The sequence below is a fragment of the Vipera berus genome (genome assembly GCF_964194415.1).
Source record: "Vipera berus genome assembly, chromosome: 1".
Taxonomy (NCBI): Eukaryota; Metazoa; Chordata; class Lepidosauria; order Squamata; family Viperidae; genus Vipera; species Vipera berus.
In genome coordinates, this window is record NC_138202.1 from 108307898 (window position 1) to 108320884 (window position 12987).

The following is a 12987-nucleotide window of genomic DNA, read 5'->3' on the forward strand; positions in this document are numbered from 1 at the left end:
TAAATTCTCAACTAAAAATGAGGATGGTGTCTTTTATAATATTAACCCCAGCATCTGAATGCCAGATGCTCCTTCTCCTTCATGCCTGATTTAAAGATGGTGTCATAAGCAGAATCTCTCCAGATTTCTAGATAGTTTATTCTTTGAAAAAAAATATAGAGAGCTAACAAGTATATGTATTCAAGAAGCTATCAGATCATTAGCAACACCTAACAACTAAGTGGTACATACACCTAGTTTGTCATATAATTGTGGAACATTTCAGTAAGTCTTTGGGATTGGGTTAAGAAATTTGGGGAGTCAGAGTGATATCACATTTGGAATGCCCTCTCACTTATTCCTAGGTTAACCATGTTGATGAATTGCTGCAGAATGAGATGGAGGAAAAGAAGGGCTATTTAGACAAAACAGTCTGGGAACAGAGCAATACCACTTATCACTCAGTAAAATCTTCCTTAGTCAGTTGAACTGATCTATTCATGTTAGCATATGGGTAGACCTGACTCTCTTACAAGTCCCTTAGCCCGTTCTGACTGTTTACTAGCATGGAGATGCATTCACAAGGGTGGACTGCCATGTTCAAAAATTCCAAAAGTCAGTTATCTATATTTATATTTTAAATGACCTCCATCTGCCCGAACTACCGATCGATTAACACAGAGCTTTCTTAGTCTATGAGTCAGCCTATGTACCCAAGAATCCCATCAGATTGAAGCAAGCATGAGGGGCGCTCTCAGGGGTGAAGTAGTAGAAATACCAAGTAGCTTTGTCCCCAGATCACTTATCCATAGCCTGCTTCTGTCAGATATCCCCATCTCTTCAAGACCCAGTGAAGCTGTATATGTTGGACTCTTCTAAAGTAGCCCTAGTCCAGGGGTAGGCAACCTTGGCTCTTTTATGTCTTGTGGACTTCAGCTCCCAGAATTCCTGAGCCAGGCATGGATGGCTCAGGATTTCTGGGAGTTGAAGTCCACGAGTCATAAAAGAGCCAAGGTTGCCTACCCCTGCCCTAGTCTTTGGCAGAGACACCATGGGATTTGTGACAATGTATCTAAAAGTAACATTATGGGTAATAGTAATGTGTCTAAAATTGTTACAAACTTTTAGGTGTGGAGTGATTGACCTGGATAACAGCCTCTACTGGCTATTCTTTAGTGTCAAATTAAAATTCAGTTATTCTATGAGCAAGCTCATATACAACATAAATTTGCTCTCTCTTAAGTGTTGATACATTCACTTCTCTTATAATATTTCACTATTAAACTTGGGTTCCTTTGTATACTGAAAGAGAACAGCAGAAATTAGGGTATAATATGAAAGCAGGGACTGATTACTTATCAAATTTATATAGCCAATCTTCACACAAATGACACCCTGATAGAATTATCCTGAAGTGAAAAAAGAGACAAGACACAAAAAACTTCATGAAAAATGAATAAATGCAGTTAGAGTATATTCCATAATGTAAGCAGATTTATACCTGGAATTATATAAGATACAGTAGTGTATCATGTAGTATTTCTCATGCCCATAACTCCACATAATTGAAAATGTCAATGCTAATTAACTTTTGCAAAACAATCCTGGATGTCCTTAGTCAAGAGAAATTAAATTTTACATAGGCTACAGATTTTGGACTATGTATCTATCCTTGAATTATGTTTTAAAAGGCTTCATTGGATCAGGGAAGAGCGATCATGCTATTCTCTTCCATGTAGAAACCTAGTGCTTCATCATAGCAAATACTTATGTAACGTATGTCAGCTTTTGGGCTTGCATTCCATCCTTCAATGTACCAAGTTTCCCTGTCAAGTATGGTAAAAAGCATGCAGATGTTATGCAGTGTGCTCCCTTTAGTGGTGCTTGTTTAGAACATTGGTTTCACTTTACAACCAGCGAAAGATATTGTAGGGACCAGTCAGAAAAGAGAACAAGCCAAGTGGAAATCCCTCAGATATATTAAATTCCCCCAGCAGACCACTTTAGCTTAAAGTGAGCTACCTCTAACAGGGTGGTAATTTACATTTTGGATCATATCACCAGATGTTCCAGCTGCAAGCGGTTGTTTCATTGACTGAGAAACCTGAGAGCCAGGCTACCAGCACTGCAAATCCTGATTAACTTCTGCCTGGCCTCTGAGGTAGAGCGGTTGCCTGGCACTGCTGAAGTTGCTGTGGAAACGCAAGGTGCTAATTCTTTAATAAGACTTACACCCTTGATTGGCAGTGCTGCAGAAATATGAATAATTCTGTAGTAGCGCTGTGATTTGAGGGGATTTTTCATAAGGCACTGGGTGGGTGGTAAGAAAGCAAGTTGTTAAGCCCTTGAAAGAAGCAGGGATGGTTGGGGGATTTCCTCTGCAATGCCCAATTTGCATCTTAATAAGAATAGATACGCTGCTTAGTTTAAGCCACCCTGCCACCATTTCAGATTCTAAACCAACCGCTACTTTTTTTGGTAATCCATCCTACAGATAATAAACTGCCATTCTTGAAGGCTGAATCAAGAATTACTTTCTGGCATCCCCATAGCTATTTTATTCTGATGTTTGACATGCGGAAGTATATTTTACTTTACCAATAAAAGTGAATATTTGTAGCTCAGGATTGAAATGATGGGTCCTTGGTGCTCTCTGAATTTGGTGCTAGTCATTAACATGCTACCTAGTTTGGGTAATGAAACATCTGCAACAAAACAACCAAGCTCAGAGAGCACCAAGGACCCCACATATTTTACTTTTTAGATGCTGCCCTAGGAAGCGGATGCTACATGTAGACTCCACAATGTACGGTACTTTAAATTCACAAGCTATCATTTTTGTAGAATAAAAAATAAAATATCTGTGGATGCCGGCTGCTACAACTCTCAGCATCCCTATAGTTATCCATGTTGCGTGGAGTTGCTGCTCATGGTTCACTAATATCTGGAGAACCATAGGTTTCCCATAACTACTAGTTCTGGGTAGAAAAGAACCCTACAACATGCTTTGCAGCTAGTTGCCTTGTCTCATTTATCCTACTCTTGACTTTTCACTTCTGAAAGAAGGAAACACTTGACTGATGTTTTTTCCCCCCAAGTGTTTTAAGAGAGTCTGACCTAGAAAGACTAATGTGCTCAGGTCAGTATTGTGTTCAGATGTGAAGCTATCAAGCCCATGTTTGCCATCAGATAATCCATTCATTGAAACAGATTCTTCTGTGGGATGAAATACACATAGTCCTCAACTTACAACCATTCATTTAGTGATTGTTCAAAGTTGCAATGGCACTGAAAAAGTGACTTATGACTGTTTTTCACATTTATGACCATTGTAAGTTGTTCATGTTAAATGTTATTAGAGTAGTAGAGATCCATGGCTGATGTTTTGGAATGTAGTTGCAAGTTCTCATTTTTTTAATTTTAACCTGTAGGCAATAATCCAGCCTGTTAAATGCCTGCATTGGTGTCTAAGGTGGAGATGTAGCGTTATCTTTGAAAGGTATTCCTTGGAGAAAAGGTTGATAAATGTTGTCCTCTGACATTTCCTGTATGCGGTATTTTCTCCTTTTAGGCTGGCCCAGGAATTCTGGGAGTTAAAGTCCACAAGTCATAAAAGGGCCAAGTTTGAAGACCCCTGTTATAGGAGATGTTACTATGTAAAAAAGGTGTTTGTAATTCTGAGTGGTGTTTGTGTTGAAGGTGGAAGAGAGAGGTGTTGGGTCCTTGCCCTGGGAAATAAAGAGTGTAGGCTAGAATTTCAACTATCTGAAATCTCCGTCCCTTGTACTGGTATTGGAAATGGGCAATGTAACCTTAAAGTTAGATGCTGTTTTCTTCCCTCAGTTTTATTGCCAATCTTTACTCTTAAGCATTTACATTCAGGGAGCTTAATGCTTTCTTGGCATGATTATCTCTGTTGTGTCTTCTTCCATCCTGGTTCATCCTGGGAGCCAAATGCTGTTCTTAAAATAGGTAGTTTGTTCATTAATCAGTTTATATGGCTTCCCAATTCACACCTGTCTTAATAAGCTGCCCACCTTGTCCTAAGCTTGTGCCACAGGATCTCCTGATTTATTACTTTTATTCGGACTTCCCTGTGTCTGTTCATTATTACCATTCAAGAGAGAAGTGTGGGATTAAAGGATTATGGAAATGTTCTTAAGAAGCACTCAAGAGGATTATGGTGGCTTTGATAAACTGATAAAAGGGTCCCCCAAATCCTGATTTAGGTCCCATGTTAATGTTCTCCCTCTTTTAAGTGTTGGTGTGCTCTTACTGTCCTGGGATGGTAAGACATACATCAACCCTTAGTTTTATTTCATGTTTACACTATGCCTGATTTTTTTTAAATTACCTCAGGATATTTAGGACTATCACTAGGTTGGCATGGGAGTCCATGGTGCCTTCTTGTTGATAGTGTATACATTTACTTGTAATTCTTGTGAAGTAATTTGCTAAAGCTGATCTGTGACCAGCCATGTTCTGAAACTTACATAATTATGTGTAAGTATCTCTGATAATCTGATGTGGACTTTCAGAACCTTTCTTTTTTAAAAGTTGGAACAAATGAGGTTCTCTTAGCACATTTACTTTGAAAGTAATTATGTCTGAGAGAACATTACTACTTCCATTTTGCAGAGATTGAGAAATAGTACATTCCTCCAGGTTACTAAACAAGTTAGGCTAAACTGTAATCTTAAATCTATTGTGTGCAGCTTAAGTCAAGATCTCTTTCTTCTGGTTCCCAAGAAGGTGTCATTACTTGAGTTGGCAATCTGATTAAGAAAGGACTGGAAAAGTTTTAGATTCTTCCCTTGAAAACATGCTGTTTATTTATCTAAGAATTATTTTTTTAAAAAAAATGTCTGAAGGAGTAGCCTGTAGTAGCTAGCTTCAAGGAGTGCAAAAAGCTAAGACTTTCAACCTGGAATCTTTAGGTTTGCCTTTTTTATAACCACATCACAGAAAGGCAGATTGCTGACTACTAGAGCTATATATTGGCTTTACCAGGTGTTTGATAAATCTTTTTCTATAGACTCAGCCAAAATAAATGGTTTAAAATTAAGCTTAATATGAATACATAACATAGGACATTATAGAGTTTTCAGGGGATATTATGACATTTTCACAAAACAGCTGTTGGGATGAACATCATCAGTCACAGAACTCTCATTTACCAACAGAGTGAAGGTATGTTCCATCGCTCCTAACCTGTAAGATGTTTGTTTTCGTGATTTGGAAGTGGACTGCAGCCATCCATTGCTTTATTTTCTCGGGATGGCCATGAAGATGAAGTGTGGCCCAGATTTACTTTGGGAGAAAAAGATATATTATATATCAGCCAGGAACTTGTCTCTGAAGTAAAGCGGTATGCACAAAATGGAAAAATACATTCATTGCAGAAAGATTTTAGTTGGGCTGTGGTTCAGCAAAAAGAAAACCAAGAACACTTCGGTTATTTCAGGATTTGGATAAAACGTAACTAGACAGATTCTAGAGTAATTAGGCATCACCTTATAGGGGAGATGCACGGCATACAAATTTAATAAACAAACAAATAGCACAAGTTGTTTCCCCCCCTTCCCAGAGCAGCTACCAACATGGCACATCCCACCTGCTTGTCCATCCTCATCTTTTCATTGCCTTCTGTCGTCTCTCCATCTTGTCTCCCCTGAGGAGCTGATTTACCAGTGCAACATGTCCCACTAGTTTGCCCATTCCTAATATTCCTAATCCATTCTCTCCAGCTAACACCAGCAGTGTCCCAGTGGAGCTTATCCATACATCTACCCATACCTTACGATTTTCTTAGCACCTTCATGTCCTTTCTTTACCCCCGCTACTGTAGGTACTGGCCTGCATTCCTATTTCTTTACATTCCACCAACTTGCCTGAAGTCCTGTATTTGATTCAATTTTGAGTTCCTGGTGTGAGGAGGAAAGAGCAGACAGGTGATCCGCTGGAATCACACCAGTGACTAAGCCAAGAGAGGGAGAATGGGAAAAAAACTTTCAGCATTTTGCTGGGGAATTGCTGCGGGAAGGTGCTGGGAAGATCGATTGATTGAGTAGATGGGAGTGCCAGTGGGCAACAGCAATTCCTTTCATCCATCATGACTTCTGTTTTAGGTGGCACTTCTTTGCAGACAGCAGTTGGAGAAAAACATTGCTTTAAAAGCTCCCCAGGCTCCTAAGGGAATGGCATTCCCAAGAAGGCTGTCTTCATAAGGGTCCTAACTTCAGTTTTAGAAATGGGCAGGTCAACCTTCAGATTTAACAGATATCTCCTTGACTCCCAGTGAAGTCAAGATTTTAACTGTAGAAAAAATCTGGAATCATTTAAAGATTAGGGTTTTCATTAGTATGTTATACCTCGATAAGTTTAATAAAATGATTATTTTTTTTAAAAAATAGGCAACATTTCATCAAAACTAATATGAACAAATTTTAGGGGCATGGCTGAGGTCACAGGATAGAAAAAGAAAAGTCTCAATGCCAGAAACACTCTGGGTCTTTGCACCCTGATTCTGTCCTTCTGCCTTTTGAAATAGTGCCTTATCTTTAAAGGGGCGCCTCATCTAGCATTCACCCGGTGAGCCTGGTGTATGTGTGAGAGAGAAAGCTTCTACAGTAGTGATGCTTTACGAAGATGAAAAGATAACCATGGCGGGGGGGCGGGGGGGGAGAAATAAATGCTGTAATGTAATAGTGTCACTTCGAGGAACAGGATTACAGGTTTCAACACATCCAGGGAAGAAGACTACTCTCTTGGAGATGAATAAAATCAAACTCTGGTGTGTTTTTTTAAAACAAAAAAAAGTAGAAAAGAGATTGTAGGCTTGAGACAGAATTGCCTAACATATAAGTAATTTATTTTAATTTATTTATTTAAATCCCATTTATATCCCGCCCTTCTCCGAAGACTCAGGGCGGCTTACAAGCTTAGCAGTAGCCTTCATTTGATGTATATGCCTGCTTATTAGGGCTTTCACACACACCCCAAGCGGCATTATTACAAAGTCAGCTTATTGCCCCCAACAATCTGGGTCCTCATTTTACCTACCTCGGAAGGATGGAAGGCTGAGTCAACCTTGAGCCTGGTGGGATGCGAACCTGCACTAATTGCAGGCAGCTGGTGTTAATTAAGGAGGCATTAGCCCACTGCTCCACCAAGGCTCTAGGAAAGTAAGGGGATGGTGATAACATATTGAATGAAGGTAACATTCTTCCCTAGAAGACTGGTTCTGCTAATTCTGAAGGATGACCACTTCTCATAGTGGATATCAGCAGCAATCAGAGACTGCTCACTACAGTTTTGCTCCATTCCCTCAAAGTTCTGCCTTTGTTTTAAAAATGCTCAAAATGTCTATCTCTCACTAAAGAAATATTGCCTACACAGTATGTGTCATCTAGGACAGTGTTTCTTAACCTTGACAACTAAGTATGTTGGCTTGGGAATTCTGGGAGTTGAAGTTCACACCTTTTAAAATTACTGAGGTTGAGAAACACTGATCTAGGGCATCACCCTCATAAAGTTGTTGATTCTATTTCTGGAAAGCAGCTTGTGAATATCTGGGCAAATGCATAAAGAAATGCAGAACATTTTAGTTACGGTAGCTAAGTCATCCTAAACAAATCATTTTCACTGTTGAAAACAAAGGGAGGGCAGAGGCTAGAAATCCATTCTGCACAAACAAGTTTATATTAAATGCATACTTTCTTCCTTTAAATAACATTTTTGAACAATTAATGCTAATTTTCTCTTCAGCATTACGTATTTCCTATTTGTTACTTACGTATTTTGTATTTTTGTCTAGAGAAAAGCCAAGATGGAGATAGATAGATAGATAGATAGATAGATGGATGGATGATGGAGAGAGAGAGAGAGAGAGAGAGAGAGAGAGAGAGAGAGAGAGAGAGATTACACACACACACACACACACACACACACACACACATCAGGAATCCAAGTCGCAGGAGCCTCCATCTTCCCCTTCAGACTTCTCTTAATTAGGAGCTGTTTCAGCTTGAAAAGCCTGCCCCAAAATACCAAAGATAAAGGGTTGTTCCAGGCCCGGGATATTTGCAGGACTGTCTACTGCCAGGAACGACCTCCCATTGCCCGGTGCGCTCACACAGGGAGGGCCTCCTCAGGATGCCGTCGGCTAGACAATGTCGGCTGGCGACCCCCAGGGGGAGGGCCTTCTCTGTGGGAGCACCTGCCCTGTGGAATCAGCTTCCCCTTGAGCTCTGGATGGCCCCGGATCTCCGGTCCTTTCGTCACGGCCTTAAAACATTTCTCTTCCATCAGGCTGACCTGGACTGACGATAGGGATTTTTAAATAGAATATTTTTAATATTTTATCATTTTATCATTGGGGCTTGTTAGTTTAATCTTTTTTTTAACATTTGTATTATTGTGTTTTATTGTTGTTAGCCGCCCTGAGTCCTTCGGGAGATAGGGCGGCATATAAGTCCCAAAAATAAATAAATAAACTGCCAAAGGAGCAGTTCATCTTTTACCAAAGACACAAATAATAAAAAAATAAAAATCCAATGGAGAGTGAAAGGAATGGGCAAATAATATATTGAAAAGAGGACTTCCAGTATTGTCATCAGGGTTCCTCTACCTCACCCCTTTTTTTAAAAAAAAGAATAGGCTACTGTGATTTCACTCAGAAGGAGAGGCAACCCTGCTCCCTCTAAATATTTCAGGTGACCATCATAATTTGGGACTCTTAGCAATGGGCCTGACAGAAGATGTGATTATAACCTCCCTTCCATCTAACACAATTCAAAGTGTGTTTACAGGTTTTCGAGTTTAGTATCAGTAGGTAAACTGAATATATGGTAGCATATTCCTTTTCAAACCTACTTGGTACTAATAAAGGAGAATATTGGTAGCTCAGTGTTGAAATGAAGGCTGCTTGGGTGCTCTCTGATCTTGGCTGTTTTCAGCATTGATGATGTTATCTAGTTTTGGGTAATGGAAATATGGCCTATTGCAATTTACTCAAACACAAAGTACCATTTTAAGTACCATTGAAGTTGATGAGACTTGTGTCTAGCCAGATCAGTGTAAGATTTTCTGATAATAAAAAAGACAGGTTGCCTTTCTTTTTCAATTACAAATGTACTGCAGATCATTTATGTTTTATAATGGTTTTATTTTATTTTTTATTGAAAGGTTTTACAGTACATTTTATTTATATTAAAAAACCCCTCCCAACCCCCTCCCCTCTTCCCAACCCTCCCCAACACCTCCCTCCCTCCCCCACCCCCCTCCCCGACTTCCCAGAGCTAAATACAAGGTATAAAAGTAGAAACAATCATAATCTACCATATGCAAACAACAATAAACTATTAAATCTATCGCACTTTAACTCTTATAAAATAACTACAAGCAATATAAATATCACCTCTATACTATAATGGTTTTATTAACAATAGGCAATTAATATATTCCAGATAGGTTTTTCAAGAGAACAGGTGCAGTTTGAAAGGTTTAAGCTATGAGGGTAGTTCCTTATAGTCATTCTTTTACTGAGAATCTCAGTAAGTGAGAATTTTTAACATGGTGGTTTCCAACCCCCGGTTGTGTTGAAATCATTCATTCCTAAGAATGAAAAGCTGTTATTAAATTTGGCTTTCTATTTGTTTTACCAGCTGCCCAGAGTTCTGTTTTAAGATGGGCAGCTATATGAATCTTTTAAATAAATAGTGCCTGTGCATCGGCAAGGAAGCTATGTATGGATGCAGTCTGAAGCATATCTTAGATGACATTTGGTCCTTCAGACTCAGTAGGTGGCATTTTATTTTAAAAATATATTATTACATTATGGTCATATATACCATATTGCCTCTAGTAGTTCAAGTTGGTTTACTTGGAATCTCCCCTCATTTTATTCCCATAACAATAAACCTGTGAGTTGGATTCAGCAATATTGGTTGGCCTGATCGCCCAGTGAGTTTCATGTCTGCATGGAAACTTTAATTAATCCCTGCCTGATGCTTTAACAAGCATGTGATCAAACAGGAATACATATAGATTTCTTAATATGCAAAATTACATTATGTGTGCTCTGTGCTATGATTTTTGCAATGTAGGAAAGGAGCTTCATATGCTAGGTTTGTAGCTTTCAGCTCAATATTCATGATGTCCCTCTCATAATGGTTTGGGTAATGAAAAGTTTTAAAGTGATAAAATGCTACACCAGATTCTAAGGTATACACATGGAAGGCTGAGTTTTGCCTGAGGTGAATTAAAAGTATGTGCAACCTGGAATATGTGCTTCTGAAGGATGTTGGATGGAAGTAAGCAAATTATTTATTAACAGTAATAATTCTGTAGTTTGTAGAAAAAAGCATCAAAAACTCTGTATTGTAAAGAAGAGTGTTATTAGGGAACAGTAAGACAGTAAACAGTAAATTATGTGAATATAGATGAAGTGTTTAGGATGAAATCAAAATCAGATGTGAAATGTGATATAAACCATAACTTTAGGATACTTTTTTTCCTTTTCCTCTAACTGATTCATTTATCAAACTTGGTGCCTGCTGCATGGGAGAGATAAGTTGAATGCTTCTAGAACAAGGGTGTCAAACTGCCGGCCCGTGGGCCGGATGTGTCATGCGGAAGTAGCGCCCACCCCATTGCTGGCAATGGCAAAATCATCCCGATACATTGTGCGACGTCACGTGACGTCACGAGTTTGACATGTCTGCTCTAGAGGAGACTTGTTTGAAATGGTAGCATTAGGTAGAGCTTTCTTTAGACTCTAAATCAGGGGTCTCCAAACTTGGCAACTTTAAGACTTGTGGATTTCAACTCAGCCAGCATGGTTGGCTGAGGAATTCTGGGAACTGAAGTCCATGAGTCTTAAAGTTTCCAAGTATGGAGACCCCTGATCTAAAGACTATGGTTTTTCCCAGATCTGAGCTAGAGCAGGATAGATCAGTACCAACACAGCATACTTGCAATATCTGACTACTTTTTCCTCCTCTTTTTCTCTTTCTCTCTGCACTTCCTAACAGGTTTGGCACAATGACTTGTCATACAGGGCCTTAGCAGCGTGGCAAAACTTGGCTGTTTTTTAAGTTGCCTTTCCCCTTCCCCCCTCTTCCTTCACATCTGGAATATCTGAGCTGGCTTCTCCTCCCTGGGTGTTCCTTTCCTGCTGCCACTAGCTGCGGAAGGGACCAGTCTACCATGGCCGGGGACAAACTTCCACACAAAGTGATGGATCCCAAGAAGCTTGCCAGTCTCTTGAGAAGTGGGACCAAAGGCATGTTGGTCATTGACAGCCGCTCCTTTGTGGAGTACAACTCCTGGCATGTTCTCAACTCTGTCAACATCTGCTGTTCCAAGTTGGTCAAAAGAAGGCTTCAGCAAGACAAGGTATCCATCACAGAGCTCGTCCAGCCAGCCTCCAGTATAAAGGTACTTAATCGTGGCCCTTAGTTATCCACCAAACTCAAATCGTAGTGTGACTCAGTGTCCCTCTCATTAAGTCCTAATTTTAAAGAACATGCCATACTGTGCGTAGCAATGCAGTAAGGTAGGTTAGGGTTTGTTTAGTTTTAAAAAACTCTCAGGGTCGAAATTTCAAATGACAGTCCTGTGTAGGACTTCAGAGATAATTTTATAGCCCTTTCCTTTTATGGAGTTTTGTATTTTTATCTCCTCCTATGGAGATTTTTTTCACATCTGATTGTAGCTAGATTTGTTGCATGATAGAAAGCAGAGGTGGGATATCTATGGCTCTAACTTCTTAAGTTTCCTGTTTATTGATAATGCTGGTTGGGGTTCAGCAATATGTAGAGTACTGCAATATCTACATTTTTGTTTTTTGTTTTTTTTTAATAAAGAATAAGAACTCCAAAGAACTCTGTGTAATGTGCAGTACCATCTTAAAGCAAAACACGGACAGAAGAGAGCCAAACATTTATCTAATGTTAGTCTAGCATGGGTGCTGGGTAAAATGTACTGTTTCCTTTGGGAAGGGTGTCTTTTGAGGAATCTGGAGTTTTGGTTTTACGAACTTATAAATTACATGAGCTTGTACTTTTCTATCCCTGTTTAGGGCCAGTGTTTTATTTCTTCCCTTCTGATGTATCTATTATTTCTCTTATTCCTGGGACTTGTCACACAGGTGTTATAATATGGAGACTGTGTATTGTCTCTTTATGGCTATTTTGATTTGTGTGATGTCATTGCTGAGAACAAACGAAGTCGATTCAAAATGAGCTTTCTTTCATGTTATCAGAAAATCCCTCTACATAAAAAACAACAAGAATGAATGGGCAGAGGGTTTGTAGAAGGGGAATGATCCTCATTCAAAAATATAATGAATACAAAGTGTACATTTTAAAAATGAGTCTGTCAACCAAGAGAAAAAAAGCCACTAAAGTTTGACTGATAATTTTTTCAAGCAGGAGTACGGTATAATTAAAAAAAAAATATAGAACGAAAGAATTAAAGGTTAACTACTGTGCTTTAGTTATGTTGGTAGAAAGTAGCTTATATGATTTAAATGTTCAGAGGAATATGCCTGGTTAAGAAAGCATCCATACAGCTTTAACACAGAAGTCTTGCATCACCAACTATTTGGAGGTGATAACAAGTAAAAACATGGCAAACATCCAGTAGATTCTACTTGGATAGTCAAAAAAATGTTGACAGTCTTTCAACAGAAGCTACTTAGCTGACCTAGGCTATGAATCCGTTCCTGTATGCATAGACAATTGATTAAAACATGAAGGAAAGGCCAGAAGAAATTCTATGGGAGCTATTCAACATCCCATTCAATAATTTACAGCAGCACTAATGTTATGTAGTTGTTTTACATAATCTGCACTTCAAAATGAAATTGAATTGAATCACTGCTTATAGGATAGGCTGAAAAAGGAAGCACTAGTGGACTTAGCATCCATCCATCCCGCCCCGCCTCTCTCTTTGCAGTATATCTCATAGTATAATGCTCCAAATTATATGTGCCAAAAATACTCT

At 39.1% G+C, this 12987-nt stretch overlaps 1 protein-coding gene across 1 annotated transcript in view; it reads left to right on the forward strand.

The window, feature by feature from the left end:
• Positions 1 to 11187: 11187 nt before the first annotated feature.
• DUSP8 (dual specificity phosphatase 8) overlaps positions 11188 to 12987 on the forward strand; it is a gene marked incomplete at both ends in the record, with an annotated part of 88277 nt that continues 86477 nt past the window's right edge. The window contains one exon of the mRNA XM_081319872.1: positions 11188 to 11418. Within this exon, the coding sequence (XP_081175998.1) occupies positions 11188 to 11418 (231 nt within the window). The remainder of the gene's footprint in view (positions 11419 to 12987) is intronic.